The sequence below is a fragment of the Synchiropus splendidus genome, chromosome 13, assembly GCF_027744825.2.
Source record: "Synchiropus splendidus isolate RoL2022-P1 chromosome 13, RoL_Sspl_1.0, whole genome shotgun sequence".
Taxonomy (NCBI): Eukaryota; Metazoa; Chordata; class Actinopteri; order Syngnathiformes; family Callionymidae; genus Synchiropus; species Synchiropus splendidus.
Window position 1 is genome coordinate 11,132,263 of NC_071346.1, and position 15,163 is coordinate 11,147,425.

At 43.8% G+C, this 15,163-nt stretch overlaps 1 protein-coding gene across 2 annotated transcripts; it reads left to right on the forward strand.

The window, feature by feature from the left end:
- Nucleotides 1-76: 76 nt before the first annotated feature.
- On the forward strand, nucleotides 77-12,509 carry LOC128769442 (SUN domain-containing ossification factor-like). 2 transcript variants are annotated; one of them, XM_053883162.1, is made up of 24 exons: nucleotides 77-297; nucleotides 3,379-3,478; nucleotides 3,573-3,695; nucleotides 4,533-4,744; nucleotides 4,936-5,040; nucleotides 5,101-5,233; nucleotides 5,298-5,409; nucleotides 5,544-5,668; nucleotides 5,734-5,801; nucleotides 5,873-5,980; nucleotides 6,064-6,169; nucleotides 6,657-6,677; nucleotides 6,932-6,987; nucleotides 7,080-7,162; nucleotides 7,228-7,293; nucleotides 7,374-7,430; nucleotides 7,505-7,598; nucleotides 8,539-9,756; nucleotides 9,930-10,017; nucleotides 10,128-10,232; nucleotides 11,256-11,410; nucleotides 11,637-11,725; nucleotides 11,789-11,838; nucleotides 11,908-12,509. In XM_053883162.1, exons 1-24 carry the CDS (start codon nucleotides 233-235, stop codon nucleotides 12,379-12,381), a joined length of 3,813 nt encoding a protein of 1,270 aa, XP_053739137.1. In that variant the 5' UTR covers nucleotides 77-232; the 3' UTR covers nucleotides 12,382-12,509. The 2 variants fall into 2 exon arrangements, with proteins under 2 accessions (XP_053739137.1, XP_053739138.1); XM_053883163.1 differs by having other exon boundaries at nucleotides 5,104-5,233.
- Nucleotides 12,510-15,163: the final 2,654 nt, after the last annotated feature.

Sequence of the window (15,163 nt, forward strand, 5' to 3'; positions counted from 1 at the left end):
ATTAGTCATCCCCGCCCAGCCGGGCAGAGGCGGTATCAGAAACGAGCGCTCCGGCCATCCACCGCGCAGAAGCAAGTTGACATCACAACAGCAGAGAGCAAGCACAAGCAGCTGCAGCCAGATTATCCAAACAACGAGCTCTGACTGAGAACGCACTTTGAAAAAGCTGCCTGCCTGGATCTTAAACGACTTTTACTCCTACAGTGAGAATGTCTCTTCCAGCGGGAGAAGGATGAAGATGACACCACTGTTATGGCGAGTTGTGTCATTGTCGCTATGCTTTTCTCTAGCTCTGTGGTAAGTTCACTTTGAAGACATTTCAGCGTACAATTTCATTTGTAACTTATCTAAAAGACTGCCAGTAAACCATGTGTTTTATTCGCCTCCTTTTCCGACGAAACAGCTCCGCTTATCTCCCATAGAGCTAGCCGTGATGTGGCACCTGGCTGACTTCTGAACAGATGACACTACGTGTTAGCATTAGCTGCTAAATAAAAACCAAAACATTGACGTTACGCTCATATAAAAGCGATAGCATTTACTGGAACGGTGCGTGCTGTTTATTTTCTATGTGCCATGTAACTATAGCTAAACGTTAAGCAAAGCGCGCTTGTACTTATTTCAATAATTTAGGGACTATAATGCTAATTCCAAAGATGCTAACGAGGTCAGAGGTCGTCTCATCAGATGAGAAGTTGAAGTGACCTGGTGGGTTTGGCTTCTTGACTAAAAAGCAGTGATCAGATGACGTTTTTCTCCACAGCTCTCTGCAGGATTTTCCCGGAGGCTATGATAGTTTCCCCCTCAAACCATGTCACTTAATCTGAACCATTTGAACCCATCAGAAAGGGATTATGAAGCACGATTGTGTTCAATTCTTTATGCTGTCGTACTGTAGTAGCTAAGCATATAACTACACCAGATACCAACGTAGTCATATGGTGTTCGGATCCAGGGTTGTGAGGACATGACCTAGATGCAAACCATCTCACGTCAGACTCGAACTATCTTCATGTTTTCCCCCGGACATGATATATAAAAGTGTGTAGAATTCTCCGATTCCATCGATCTTTTAAGTGTGGATTTATCCCTTCTGATTCCAACTATCATTTCAATGAATAGGATATCCAGTTTCCTCTTCAGCTTTTCCTCAACCCTGTAACCAGTTAATAATTTAAGCCGAAGAGCCTTAACTCCACCTTTCTCCTTCTTGTCTTTCAATTAGAACAACAAGCACTCTGTGGATTGTGGCTGGTCTTGTGTGTCCTTATCTGATATTGGGAAACCGCTTCCTTTCCCCTGATGACGTTACTTTACACTTCGTAGCCGTGCAATTATGACCACCTGTCACAGTCCTCCTACCTGTCCACACTTCTCCTAGACTACATTGGTCAGTATCTTTTTCAAAGTGGTGCAGGTCGCTGCTAGTAATACATCAGAGGCTGCTTCATGTGACTCAGCAGTTGTTGCTCAAATCACAATAGAAGTTAAAGGTTGCTTTGAATGACAGAAAAAAAGTTGTTTTTTGGGCATGTAGAAATTCAATTTGATGTTCACTGTTACTGGGACTGTATGTGGTGAGGTACATCTGATCGGTTCATGGACCCACAGTGTGGTTCTGAGATGTGGAACTTGGTGAAGAATCAGAGTAGATGGTTGAGTGTATGTGTGAAGACGTGCTGCTGACTGCTGCTAAAACTGGCTTTAGGCCCAGTCATCTGTGATGGTTGCTTTTATTTAGATTTCCAGCAGCCTACTTTGTTTATTTTCCTTAAAAATATTTTGTCAGTTTATTTTGGCAGAGTATCTCAGCATTAGAGGCATTCTTTAGTGCAACCATGAGTTGAATGAGGAGTGGATGTGTCATTTAAATGATATTATGTAAATGAAATGAATATAAATGAATTAAGAGCAGTTTTTCTGGTGCCTCATTAAGTTCACATATTTATAAATCTACTCTAAAACATTCATAACAGCTGGTGGTGTTTCTCTCATTTCTATAAAGGGTAGATTATTTTCAATTGTATTTTGGTGATTTCCTTTAAATAGCTAAAAATCAACTATTGTCCTGAAATTCACAAAAAATGCTTCCAATACATTAAATGAACTATTACTAATTTTGTAATCCTGAAATGGTGAATTAATACCAAAGAACTTTGTATTAAAACAAATTCCCCCTTCATTTAAAATCATATTTATATTCCATTTCATGGTTAATGATTAAATATTATGGCTTTTTTTCCATCTGTGTTCTGTCATGATGTAGAGATCTTCTCAGTCTTTCTTGAATTCCAACTCAAACCCCTCAGCTACCATATCATTTTGTTAATGGAAAAGCAGTCACTTCATTTAGTAGCTTCTAAAATAGAAGAAGTGGCCCACAATAACCACAATGAGCTGCTCTTAAATATATATTACAAACATCTCATTCTACTTTATGATCATAGTTACATTAGATCAAACTCACCACTGATACATTTTTGTTGTTGAACAAGTTCTGAGTCTTTAACTAGTAAATTATTCAGAACACCATCAGCCTTAACACCTTGTTCAGCTCCTTTGGGAATTGGCTTTCAGTTAGAAAACAAATGCTCTGTTGTTCACTGAGCTGTCTGGCCATTGAAGTCTGGTCAAGCCAAGTAGTTGACCTGTAATTCAGGAGGACAATGAGCAAGGTTGTTCGTGTTGGGGCTTTGTGGAGTTACATGGTGTGAAAAGTCTATGGAAATTACAGCAGTTTATATAAACATTTTTTTGCCATTTTCAATTGTAAAACCATGGCATTTTTTTTTATATTACTATCGACTTACAATGTTGACTGATATTTCAGCTGCAATTGCCTCAGGGATTTTGAAAAAGTTATTTGCCAAGCTTTTCAAGAAACATCTCAGATAAGATTTGAGTGTAAAGTGTAAAGGTCAGCCATTAAGAGAGGAGTTTTCTCTGGACCTGCGGTCATGCTTGCTGGAAAACAAACAGAGGGTATATTTAAACTCATTTTCAGCCCCTGCATGTCACAGTGACCTTGACAGTGCGCCACACAGCAGATTTAAGCTTGAAATTCTATTTATATGACCTACCATTATCTCGATGTGACATTCCCCTTACTGTTATCAGGTTAGCAAACAAGGGTTATTGGAATTTAAAAGTGACGTTTTTCCACATCGCATGCCCGATTCTGGTGACTGAATCTCCTGACTCTCAATGCAGATTAGATAAAAAAGGAACTGGGACACCTGGAGCTGGACTTTCCAAGTGTGTCAGTGACTAGTTACTTCCGAATCATAGATTTTACCTGTTAGCCTCAATAGATCATAGCATAGTTTCTTTTGCAGAATTATCTGACCTACATTCACACTACATTCATCTGTTTCATAGGTACCCTAGTTACTATGTGGGCTGCACCGAGGAGGCCCGAAGGAGCGTGTCCTCACGGGACATAATTTTGGAGGAGGAGAGTAAAGAAGAGATCCATGAGGTGGGGTCGACGATTTGAAATGTTTAACACTTTTAAATCTGTGTGAATTTTTTAATATAATGATACAGAGTCTCATTGTGTGTCTTTACTCCAGGTTGAAGAAACGTTCACTCCAGCTCTTCTATTAGTGTCAGAGAGTGAGCATTGGCTCGAAGCCACTTCTCAAAATGAGGAAAAGGCCACTGAGGAGGAAGAGAAAACAGGCCAGTACTTGGAGGTAACAGCCTGTTTATATTTTACTCAGAATAAAGTTGTATTTAAGTGATATAATAAAGTCACCTGGATGCCATTTCATTTGGTAAATTCAATGGCTTGGCTACTGATAAAATGTCATGTTTGTCGCTGTAATATTTGAGAGTTTTTTGTGTTGACTCCTGAGAGGCTGAATCAGAGCACTTCACTTTGAGCACTCGTCGGTGGATAAATATCAAGTTGCATGCAAGCGTTGCTGCTGCTCTGCTAGTCATCAATCAAACAGCCTAGTCTTAGAGCGAAAGCTGCACTGCGTATTAAATATTTAAAAATAATCGCTGGCTGCTGACCTGTCATGAGATGGACACAATCACTCTGAGAACCAGCTACTTTTTCCACTCCAGATGTGCAAAAACACCTACTTTACCTGTAAATTGAGGAAGTAAACACCAACTGTAACAACATGCATTATTATTTTCACATATTTCAATTTGTGTACATCTGTATTGCCTTTGGTTATTACGCTTTCATTATTTAACAGTTGTGTTGAAACTACTATTTGATCAGCCATGTAGCAAAGATGCTACATTTATTATTCAGCACATTTACTCTTTAGACTTCCTGTCTGCGAAGTGTACTTTTTTTTATCATTTATCCAATATGTATTGGGTTGGAGGCATGTTGCTAATGCTTTCCTAAATGCTTTTAAAAGGTTTGAACTCCGGACTAGTGGAACAGTTTCGAGCCTGGATGAATGTTTGTGTTATCCAACACCGTCCATCGATTGTTCCTGAAACATTTAAATGCTAAAAGGTTGTAGAACTCCCCTGACTTCTCTGTTGCTCCCCTTTTTTTCCGTCAGGTCCTAGAGGTGGATGAGCCAGCTGAAGACATGGACTGGCCTAGTTCACAACATTTGCTGGAACCTGAGCCTGCCTCGCTATTTACGCTGACTGATAATCCTCCACCTCAAGATGACCAGTCATTGACCGCGTCGCCTGAGGTTGCCTTTACTCCTGCTGCTGAGGTCAAAGAAGCGGTCGATGCCCACTCTCAAGATGGCGCTTCTGACAGGCAAGAATGTGTTTCCATTATTCTTATCCATCTCTGAGGACTCAAAGCAAGACCTGAAGAGTGGATAGGATTTTTTCTTTTGCTGTGGTTTAGTTTAACAGTTGTTTTAAAGAAGCCTGGCGAGCTCTACCTGTTCTTGCATTCATATTATAAAGTGGGGCTTGGAGAATAAATGGATTTTGTGTCTGTAGTCTTCCACATGATTCATCTGCAGCAGACCCACTGGAGGTCGATGAGTCAGTGCTGCCCCCTGCTGACTGTGACGAGGAAGAGGCGAACCCCTACGATGGTGAAAGGTAGGAATTAATGAAAAGTATTAAATACATTTCTGAATCTTAATTTATTGATTTCTACAGCAGTCCACCAATCGTTTTGGAGAACACGTCCAATGCTCACACAACTGGAACCAAAACTCATAGTGACCCTCCTCTGAGTCCTTCGGCCGTTCAGCATCTTGAGACCAACGTCTCCCACCCGTCGAAGGAGCTGGTCAGAAACATAAATACGCTCTCATGAAGACTTTGAATCTTATGTTCTCCTTCTGCTGCCACAGGATCGAGCCTTACCGGCCTCAACAGATGGAGATCCCAGTGGCAAAGATCCTGAGGATATCCCCACTTTTGATGAGTGGAAGCGCAAAATGATGGAGGTCGAGCAAGAGAAAAGTGAGCCAGTCAATGTTTAATCTGAAGTTGTTGTGATTTAGTCGCCATTTTCAGACAGAATTTGTGACCCCAAGTGACCACATCGGCAAATGTCTTAATTCAGACTGTTGAATCGATCTCTTTCTTCTCACCAGCTCAGACTACCCATACTTCGAACAATGGGGCCTCCACCACTGTGAAGAAGGTCCAGAAAAACTTCAACAACTATGCATCAGTGGAGTGTGGAGCCAAGATCCTTGGTGCTAATCCAGAAGCCAAGGTAACCTTGAAATTTAACATTGGAGATTAGAACAAGCTTACTGACGGAAACGTTGCCACTCGTAGAGCACTTCAGCCATTTTGAAGGAGAACATGGACCTGTACATGCTGAACCCTTGCAGTAATAAAATCTGGTACGTGTGCAGCTGTTTTTTTCCCCTTGTTTCTCCCTATGTGAACTGATGTTGTCCTTGCTCACCACCAGGTTCATCATTGAGCTCTGTGAGCCCATCCAACTAAAGCAGCTGGATATCGCCAATTTTGAGCTCTTCTCTTCCACACCCAAAGACTTTCTTGTCTCTATCAGCGACAGGTAACACCTGTGAAGTGATTCCATTTGAAGTTCTCATTGTCAATAAAACATTCTGCTTAGTCAAGAATCATTTTTTCTCCAAGGTATCCGACCAACAAATGGGTAAAGCTGGGAACCTTTCACGGCCGAGACGAACGCACGGTTCAGAGTTTCCCATTGGATGAACATCTTTATGCCAAATACATGAAAGTAAGTGGAGTTTGTTTATATTGAAACAAACTTACTGAGTTTGTTTATATTGAAACAAACTTACTACAGTCATCCACTAGGGTCCAACATTATTTAAATAATATAATAATATAATATAAAAACCTTATTTCTCTTACTTCACCTGGTATACATGATGAGCTTTGCCTTTTATTAATTGAAAAATAAGCTTGCTAGCGTTTTAGTTGATCATGTCAATAGCTCCAGTTTAAGAGCATTGTGTTTTGGTCTGGAAAATATTGCCTTTTCTGTTCTGTATAATTTTTCATTTTCCTACTTTTAAAGTACATTCTTTAGCTTCACTTGTTATGTGTATCTGTTCTTCTTATCTGAGCATGTAATTCAGGACAGGATGCCTTTGAAAAGCTTGTGAAATTATTAGGTTTACTGTTGTCTGAAGTACACAAACACCGGTCGTATGCATGTATCTCTTTAATTTGTTTCTCTTTTTCTCTTTCCTCTGCTTCAGATGTTCACCAAGTACATAAAGGTTGGCCTGCTTTTGAATAGAATATTAACGTGAACCTAACACAACTCATTTTAAGTTAAATAACCCACTAAACAATCACACAATCATATTGAGAAGCTGTTTAACATTCCCAAACTTATGATTCCCTGAGACTGTCTCATTGATTTAAGGACAAATCACGTCTGGACAGTCTGTTATTAACACGATGAGTGGTGATGTTTCAGGTCTAGATATGAGCATGAACTGACTTGATAAGAGGGATTTGTGTTTTACAGGTGGAGCTGGTCTCTCACTTTGGTTCGGAACATTTCTGCCCCCTCAGTCTCATACGGTATGGAGCATGAAAACATGATGAATATGAAGAGGTGCACTGCGGTGAAAGTGCTGAATGTCCAGGGTACAGTTCTGCGTCTTTTATTTCAGGGTGTTTGGCACGAGTATGGTGGAGGAGTATGAGGAAATTGCAGATCCCTCTGAACGTCCCGACGATCAGGACGATGAATTAGGTGAGACGGAAATAACATCGTGTTGACTCAGTGTTGTTGATTCATTTATTCTTTTGTGTCGACAGATTATCCACCGGGACACACAGCCGGAGAAGTCAAGTGTTCCAATAATCTGATTGGCTCTGCGAAAGGTCAGGAGACCAAACAGGTTTTTTTTATGTGGCAGTCATAATCTTGTTTCAACCTATATTGTTTCCGCTGTTTTCCACAGATGTTATTTTGAACATGGTCAACAACATTGCTGTGAACGTCCTTGGCGGTGGTCCAGGTACGCCTGCGTCATCTTCCCCCGACAACAGACACGTGTGTTTTTGGTGACCATGGTCTCGCTGTGATTTTAAGGTAACATGTCCACATCAGAGGGAATAAATTCCACCGACACTGGCGCCCCTTTTCAAAATGCAACCGACAGTAGCACTACGGACCTCAACTCTGTGTGAGTACAAGTGTAGTGTGTAGTTTAAGGAATGATTTTCTGTATGTAGGTCTCAAATTCTGGGCTTGTTTTTTAGTCCCACGGAAGCTTTCCCCCACCTGAATTCAGGTGACTGTGACAGCAAAACTTAGTTCTGACCCAGAAAAACTGTAGCGGGAGGGCGTATGACTCCCCCCTGCAAAGTCTCTGTGCCCCATAGTGTGAGAAATGCTGCTTTGAGGATACTTGATTTCTCTGACTTCTGCAGCTTTGAAACCTTAGACACCACAGAAAAGTATTTCCTTCCTCCCGTTTGTCTCTTCTACACTCTGCTCTGCAAAATTAATTCAACCTTTGTCTTAAATTGAAGTGGCTGCACAGTAGGGGCTTCACGGTTATAAGCAATGTTGTTGCAATTTTTAGTCACGAATGGTGATAGGAAAATGTCTATTTTTATTGCTGTGAATAAAAAAATGTATTTTAACTTTGAAAAAATTATTTTAAAACTTTTTAACTGACATTTAATGCTAGCCGAACCATTTCGCCTGTGAATTTGGGAGCATGAATGTGTGGCTAATAACTTATAGCAACAGTAGTACAGAAAGTTTTGTGTCTCCTTGTTAGCCAGGATTGATATTATTCTTCTTTAAACCACCACTCATTGAAACGGCATGCTTGAATTTGTCGGACACCATTCCACGTCACTGACTCACAGGTCATGAGTCAGACAACTTGTGTCAGGCAACTGTGTTGCTTAATGTTAACCTCATGCAGATTGGCTGAGTGAGAAGTTGCTTAGAGTCTCTAACGTTGGTTGCAGAAACACAAGCATTTGTTCTCCCCGTAACTGTGTAACTACCAGTTGTGTTTGTACTTGCAGATATAGGCCTGCGTTGTCTTTAGTGTCATTTATTTATTTATTTTGAGAACCAAAATAGGCATGATTAATCTGTCTTTACAGTTCGGATGCAGATGAAGTGGAGATTCCATCAGAGACCAGCGAAGCAGAGGCTGAACCTGCTCCCCAGGAGCCCCCTGTCACTGAACCTCATCAACAAGAAGCCACTCCTGAGAGAGAACAAATAGTCATTCCTTTAGAAAAAGAGGAGGAGGACGACATCAGCTCCACTGTCACTCTGTTGGACAAAGACGAGGACGAGGAGAAGAGCGATGGCGATCAAGAGCGACAACACAGTCGAGATTATTGCGCACTGTTTCCTGCCTTCTTCTCCTCTTACTCCCTCCAGGAGTATCTCCTGCAGCGATGTTCGGCTCTGCTCTATAAACAACGCAAAAATCACATCTCAGGGAAGAAGAGAATAATTCCCTCTATTCAGACAGCGACTTGGCAGCCTCCCGCCTCGCCTTCAGCCTGTCCTGTTCCGACGCTGCTCCCCACTGAGGAGCCGCAGAAGCAAGACGAGGATCAGATGCCACAGCAGGACTCAGTAGCTGGAGACGGCATCAATGCAGAGGCCACGACTGAACTTCCACTGCTGGAGCCGAGTCAAACCTCGACCCTGCCTCCGCTTGCAAGCGCTGGTTCGTCGCCTGCCAATGCCAGCGCTGCTGTGGAGACCCCAGAGCTTTCCACTGAGCTGCTAACTCCAGAGAAGACTCCAGATGTGTTGGCGCAAGGGCAGCTCTCTGATGCTTCACCATCCTCCAGCAGCTCCATCTTACTTCCACCAAGCGCCTCAGATGTGTCCACCGTGGCTCCTGCTGAAGAAGAGCCAAGCACCAATGTGACAAATCTGGGGAAAGATTCTTCCACTTCAACCCCTGTAACAGCAGATCAGTCCCAGATCCAACCGACAGCCTCACATTTAGACCAGCAAGGTGGGGATGCATCTACAGAGCCGTCTCAGGCTGCGGCAGACTCCATAGCAGAGCTGGAGCCCTCCACTGGCCACTCTGATATCACGCAGAGTAAGCAGGAGGATCTGACAGAGGACATCGCCAACGGTCAGCTGCCTCCCCCTGTCACCTCTGGGCCTCCCGCCTCCTCAATCCTCACAGACATCTATGCCGAGCCGCTCAATGGCTCGGAACAGAACGGCAACCCGGTTCATGGATCCAGCCAGAAGGAGTCTGTGTTCATGCGGCTCAACAATCGAATCAAAGCTCTGGAGATGAACATGTCGCTGAGTGGACGCTACCTGGAGCAGCTCAGTCAGAGGTCAGCTGCCGACCATCACAACATAAAGTGGCACCAACCATCCTTACTTGACGCTTGAGTTGAATTCAGTAGCTGTTTTGCCTAATAGTAGTCAATGACTGACTGCGTTTACTGTGTACTCATTAGATTGTTTACTGCACTCGTGTCATTTTTTGTGGTTTATTTTTGGGAAGGTATCGCAGGCAGATGGAGGAGATGCAGAAGGCTTTCAACAAAACCATCATTAAACTGCAGAACACCTCCAGGATCGCGGAAGAGCAGGTGAGCAGTGAAATCATTTTATTATGTTTCATTAACTTTATTGTTGTGCGTTGTCTTTATTTCTTCCTCACTTTTTGATGTTGTTATTAATGTTTTTTTTTTTTCTGCAGGACCAACGGCAGACTGAGTCCATCCAGATCCTGCAGGGTCAGCTGGAGAATATGACTCAGCTGGTCCTCAATCTGTCCGCCCGCGTCGGTCAGCTGCAGAGTGAGGTAACACATCGCTGCCGAGGACTAAATTACCGTAATCTCCGGACTATAGAGCGCAGCGAATATTAGCCACACCCACCAAATTTAAGAAGGAAAACAGATCTTGTTCATACATAAGCCACGGGTTCAGTGGTGCTGTCTGTGCTGTGGACAGGTCAGTGGTGCACCAGCTTAAAAACGCTTTTCAAAGCTAGTTTTGAAAACAGGGTCCAGCATCGAGAGTGAGGGAATAGCAGCTGTGTAATACGGAGTGTCTTGATTTATCCACACTGCTCTCATAATAGACAAGGTGCAACTCTCCAGCTGGAGTCCGCGGCCAAAACCCGACTTAACAGCGTCTCACATCTTTTATTCACATTAAAGTCCTCAAAACGCGCTTTTTTTCGCCCACGCGCCCAAAGTTCCGACATCACTGCCGGTCTCAGCGACTGCTTCTCGATTCTCCATGAGATCGACTCTGTTGATGGAGCTGTGGACACATGGCCGAAAACACCGCATTTTGAGAAATTTAAGGGTAAATAAAAAGCCTCTGATTTAGTCAGATTTCAGCCTGTAAAAATATATACATTAGCCGTGCTGTTGTACAAGCCGCAGGTCTCAGAACGTGAGCATAAAGTAGCGGCTAATAGTCCAGAAATTACACTACCTCTCGCCACTAGGGGTCGTGAGAGGTTCTGCTGAAGTGTTGAACACTCAAAACTGAATCAGAGCACTTGGGACTACAAGTAACATCCAACTTACGACCTGCTCGACTTGCGTCCGCCTGTACTTACGACCACGGCCAGCAAATGTGTATTTTTTTTTTTAATTCAATGTCTGGCATGGCGTACGACAGTAACGGCAGCACAGTATCCCAGCATCTCACTCTCACAAAGCCATCTACCACTACAGTAGCACCTATAACCCTCACGTCGTATTTTGAATGGCATTCGACTTAGGACCGGTTGGTCGGAACCGTAAGTCGTAACTCGGATGTTACCAGTATATTGTTCAGATGCTAGCAAGTCATTGCTTGTGCGCCCCCAGGTGTCTGACCGGGAGACCTACCTGCTGCTGTCTCTGCTGTTGTGTCTGTGTCTGGGCCTGGTGCTGCTCCTCAACCGCTCCCGACCCACCGCTGTGCCAACTCCAGAACCAGAAGCCGTCCTGCCTGGGACCTACAACCTCTGCTCTCCTGAAAGGTAGCAAAGCTGCTCTGCCTTCTGTCGGCGGAGCCCACATGTGAAATATGGAGTGCTGTGCGTGAATTGGCCCTTAAAGCTAATGAGAAGAGGTTATGGTGTCATGAATGGCTTCTTCTCATTAAGCTGTTTTATCGATGCCATTATTCATCGGGAGCATCGCAGCCGGAATCTTAAGTGAGCGGGTGTTTTAATAAAAGTGTCTTTATTGCTGTTCCCTCCACAGGTCCTTCTCCTGTGAGGACGGAGGCTTGAAGAGAAGCGCGTCCTATCCTCTCATTCACACGGAGGAGCTGCAGCTCGACGCCACTGAAGGTTCAGACGTGAAAGTTTTATTATCTGGAGGCTGATGTAAACCCTCTTTCCTCTCTCTGCCAGATATCCTCCATGCTGAGGAGACCACGAGTCTTTGTGCAGCCATCAGAAAGGTACCGACGTTGCGGTTTGTTTTGAGCGTGCTTCGTGGTTTTGACTCTCTCTTCGTCTTTCTGCTGCAGAAGAGGCGGCGGAAGATGAAACCTCTGGACCAAGTTGACAGTCTGTCCTTTCAAGCTGCGTCTGAACTGTGTAACGGAGCCCCCAAATGTAACGGGGGCGCGGTGGTCACCCGCCCCACGCTTGCTCAGCGGTTTCTCCAGCCTGCGTTCAGAGACTCGCCCTCAGAGCCCAGTTCCGAGACCTCGTCCCACTCGGACGACCCCTCCTTTTGTGGGTTCAGGACCGCATGCCCTCGCATCTGCGACGGGCTCCCGCCGCCGAAGACCCGGGCGGAGAAGCGTGCGCTGAGACGCAGGCGTCACAAGCCCACGTGTGTGGTGGTGGACTATCACCAGATCCCGCAGCGGGACAAGAGCCACTCGCTGCCCCTCCCCAACATGCAGGACCCCCTATGCAGGAAGTCCGAGCAGAGCTCCCGGACATTTGGTGTGACCTTCTCAGGTCCTGTCTACACCTCCGCTGCACCCCACTGATGTGGCTTTACGCTTCTACGTGAGACAATCCATCACTGCTTGTTTGTTTACCAGAGATTTATATTTGTTATGTGTCCTATCGACAGACGTCTTCCCTGCTTAGATTAAAGGTCTTCCATGTTTGGAAACTTGTGCTCCGTTTTTGTCTCCATGTGAAATAGAACATTTATGTTTCTAGTTTTATCCTCAATAATCCATTTGCTTTCAACGATTAACATCACCGACAGGGGGCAGTGTTGGTCCGGCTTGGGATAAAAAAAAAAAAACACTCCTCAAACCCCATAATTTTCTTTGTGATGAGTCATTACTTAGAGCAGAAATAAATTGCTTGAGGGATGTTTTCTGCTGCAGAGATGGCTTCATGCAGTCCGTGACCGTGTCTGTGTTCATCATTAAATGTTCTCGTCTGGCTCTGTTCCTGTGACGAAGCCACGGGAACATTGAGCGGCATCAGCCCACCTCGTGTTTGTTCACCTCACAAACTGGATCCGACTGAATTCCTTTCCACGCTTCTTCCACGGTGCACGTCTCTGTGGCTCGCTGGGGTCCGAGCTGCGGCGCATGTGAGAAATGAGGTTAAAACCTCTTCATTCATGTGACCCTGCTGGGCGGCAGGAGTCCTTCAGAGATAAGCGCCTGATGCTCCTCTCCCCTTCATTTTGTTAACAGTATTCCTGCTCGCTCTGCCACTCTTCAGAAGATTATCTGTAAATGCAGGACTGAAATCCTCTTTTCACTCCCAGGTTTGTGTCCTGGTCTCACTGTCAGACTGTTCTCCTTTTTGATTACAGGTGTCTGCTGTCTTGTCTCCCGGAGGTGGAGGGGAAGGTCCAGATGATTCATTTACCCCCATGAACTGACGATAAAACAGTAAAACTGCATCTCTCCCCGTACATTTCCTTGTATTTATTTTTAAATCTCGAAGCATATTTTTTCTCTCTCTCTCTCTCTCTCTCTCTTTCTCTCTCTCTCTCAATTATTTCAATTTAGTTCTGTTCCTTTTCCCCCATGTTGTGTTAGCAGTTTTAAATCTTTTATTTATATATACAAGAACATTTATAACTCTTTTGCTCCAAATTGTTTCTGTGTTTTGTCTGTCTTTTTATTGAGTTTTATTTGGTTAGTGTCAGTCTGTTCTTTCCTTGTGAATCATTTCAGCTTCATAGCTTTTTAAAATTATTTTTGGAATACCAATATATTTATTTAGTTTCAAATATTCTTTTAGTTTTTTCCCTCTCCTCCTGGGGGCTTTTTTTTAGCATCAAATAATTCAGTTATCTCAAACATCTATTCTAGTTTCACATTCTTTAAAAGTATCTTCCTATTTTCTGCTGAAATTGTGTATATATATATATATATATATCCTATCTGCATTTCAAATAAATATATGTGCATTAATCTCGTCACGTTGGGCTCCCTAGTGTTTCCCACAGCCACACGTGACAGTGAAGGCATCATCGCATCCATTCCCCAGTCTAGAAATCACAAATGTCAAGGCAAAGATGTAAAGTTGCGTTCATCCAGGTGAACCTCATGCGGGTCATGTGACGGCACGTGACTCTCTGTCAGGCTGAATTGAGTGGTAGAAATAAAAGCGCCGCGTCTGTTGACATTCAGAAGCTGTTCGTCAGTCGGGCTGAAAAGTCGATTCATCTGGATGTTTTTTTTTTTTGTTTTTTTTTAAAATTGGAAATGAGGCACTTCTTGGATTCATTCAAGGCTATGTCATCACCCACATTAAGGCCAACACGAACAAGCGTTGTTCACCTAAGACTGACTGATGTAGAAATGTCGGTCGCGGATCAGTGGTTCAACCTTCATCTCTGACTCGCTCTCCACACCTCTGTGTTGACTGACGCTGGCGTTCTTTCAAACCTCCTCCGATTGGCTCCTGCTGCTCTCCTGCACGACGGACTCTGGAGCTCGAGGAGAATAATCCTTTTGAGTTCTTTGCTTTCTCAGATTTACGGAGCGAAGGGAGAAGAGATGGTCCTTTGATGTTCGCAGGATACCATTTGAGACCGAAGCATTAAATACGGATTTGCAATTTCTGCCACGGATTCTCCCGCCCCCTCCGTTCCCAGTCTCCATCAGTGTTCCATCTTTTCCCAGCTGTTCCCACTTCACTACGGAGCCCCTAAGGGGACATGACCCAAAAAAAAGAGATGTTTTGCGAGATCTCGCGATACTAATTTTGGTTTTCTACTTTTGCGAGGGCTTGCAAAACTAGTTTGAAGTGACGTCGTAACTACTTCCTGATCAAACCACCATACCATGGCAAGTCAGCATCCGTGGGAAAGTTTCATTGAATGTTATTTCAAATTTGGACTAACATATGAGGACATACAGTCCGTGCGTCGTCGCAAGCATGGTTTTAAAATCAGTGCCAGGTCATCCTCCATGACTCCTCTACTTCTCGCAGCAGAATCAATACATTTGAACGGCGTTCAAAGATCTTGCAAAAGTATTGGAGCGTCTGTTGGTAGTAGACAAAAACAGCGGTTCCGTAGTTTAGTTTCTTCTTTTATTTCACTCAAACACTGTGTGGTGGTCTCCAGAAAACCGAAACAGCTCCTCGCTCTCCTCAACAACTCCCAAAAAACAGAACGCTCTCTCACTGCCAGCGCAGCATCTCGCTCCACCCTCGCTCACTTGTCACCATTGAACTAAAGGAACAGTAGCATAAACCCAGAACGTCACAGTGTAGCGAGATCTCGCAAAAACATATTGTGAGATCAAAACTTCTTTTTTTTTTCTTGTCGGAAACGTCTTCTTCTTGGTG

Excerpts from the sequence above, each read along its gene's own strand:
- LOC128769442 (XM_053883162.1), top strand. The coding sequence starts at position 233 with ATGAAGATGACACCACTGTTATGGCGAGTTGTGTCATTGTCGCTATGC. Across the intron at positions 5,041-5,100 it reads AACCCCTACGATGGTGAAAG|CAGTCCACCAATCGTTTTGG; the intron begins GTAGGAATTAAT and ends TGATTTCTACAG. Across the intron at positions 10,233-11,255 it reads TCGGTCAGCTGCAGAGTGAG|GTGTCTGACCGGGAGACCTA; the intron begins GTAACACATCGC and ends GTGCGCCCCCAG.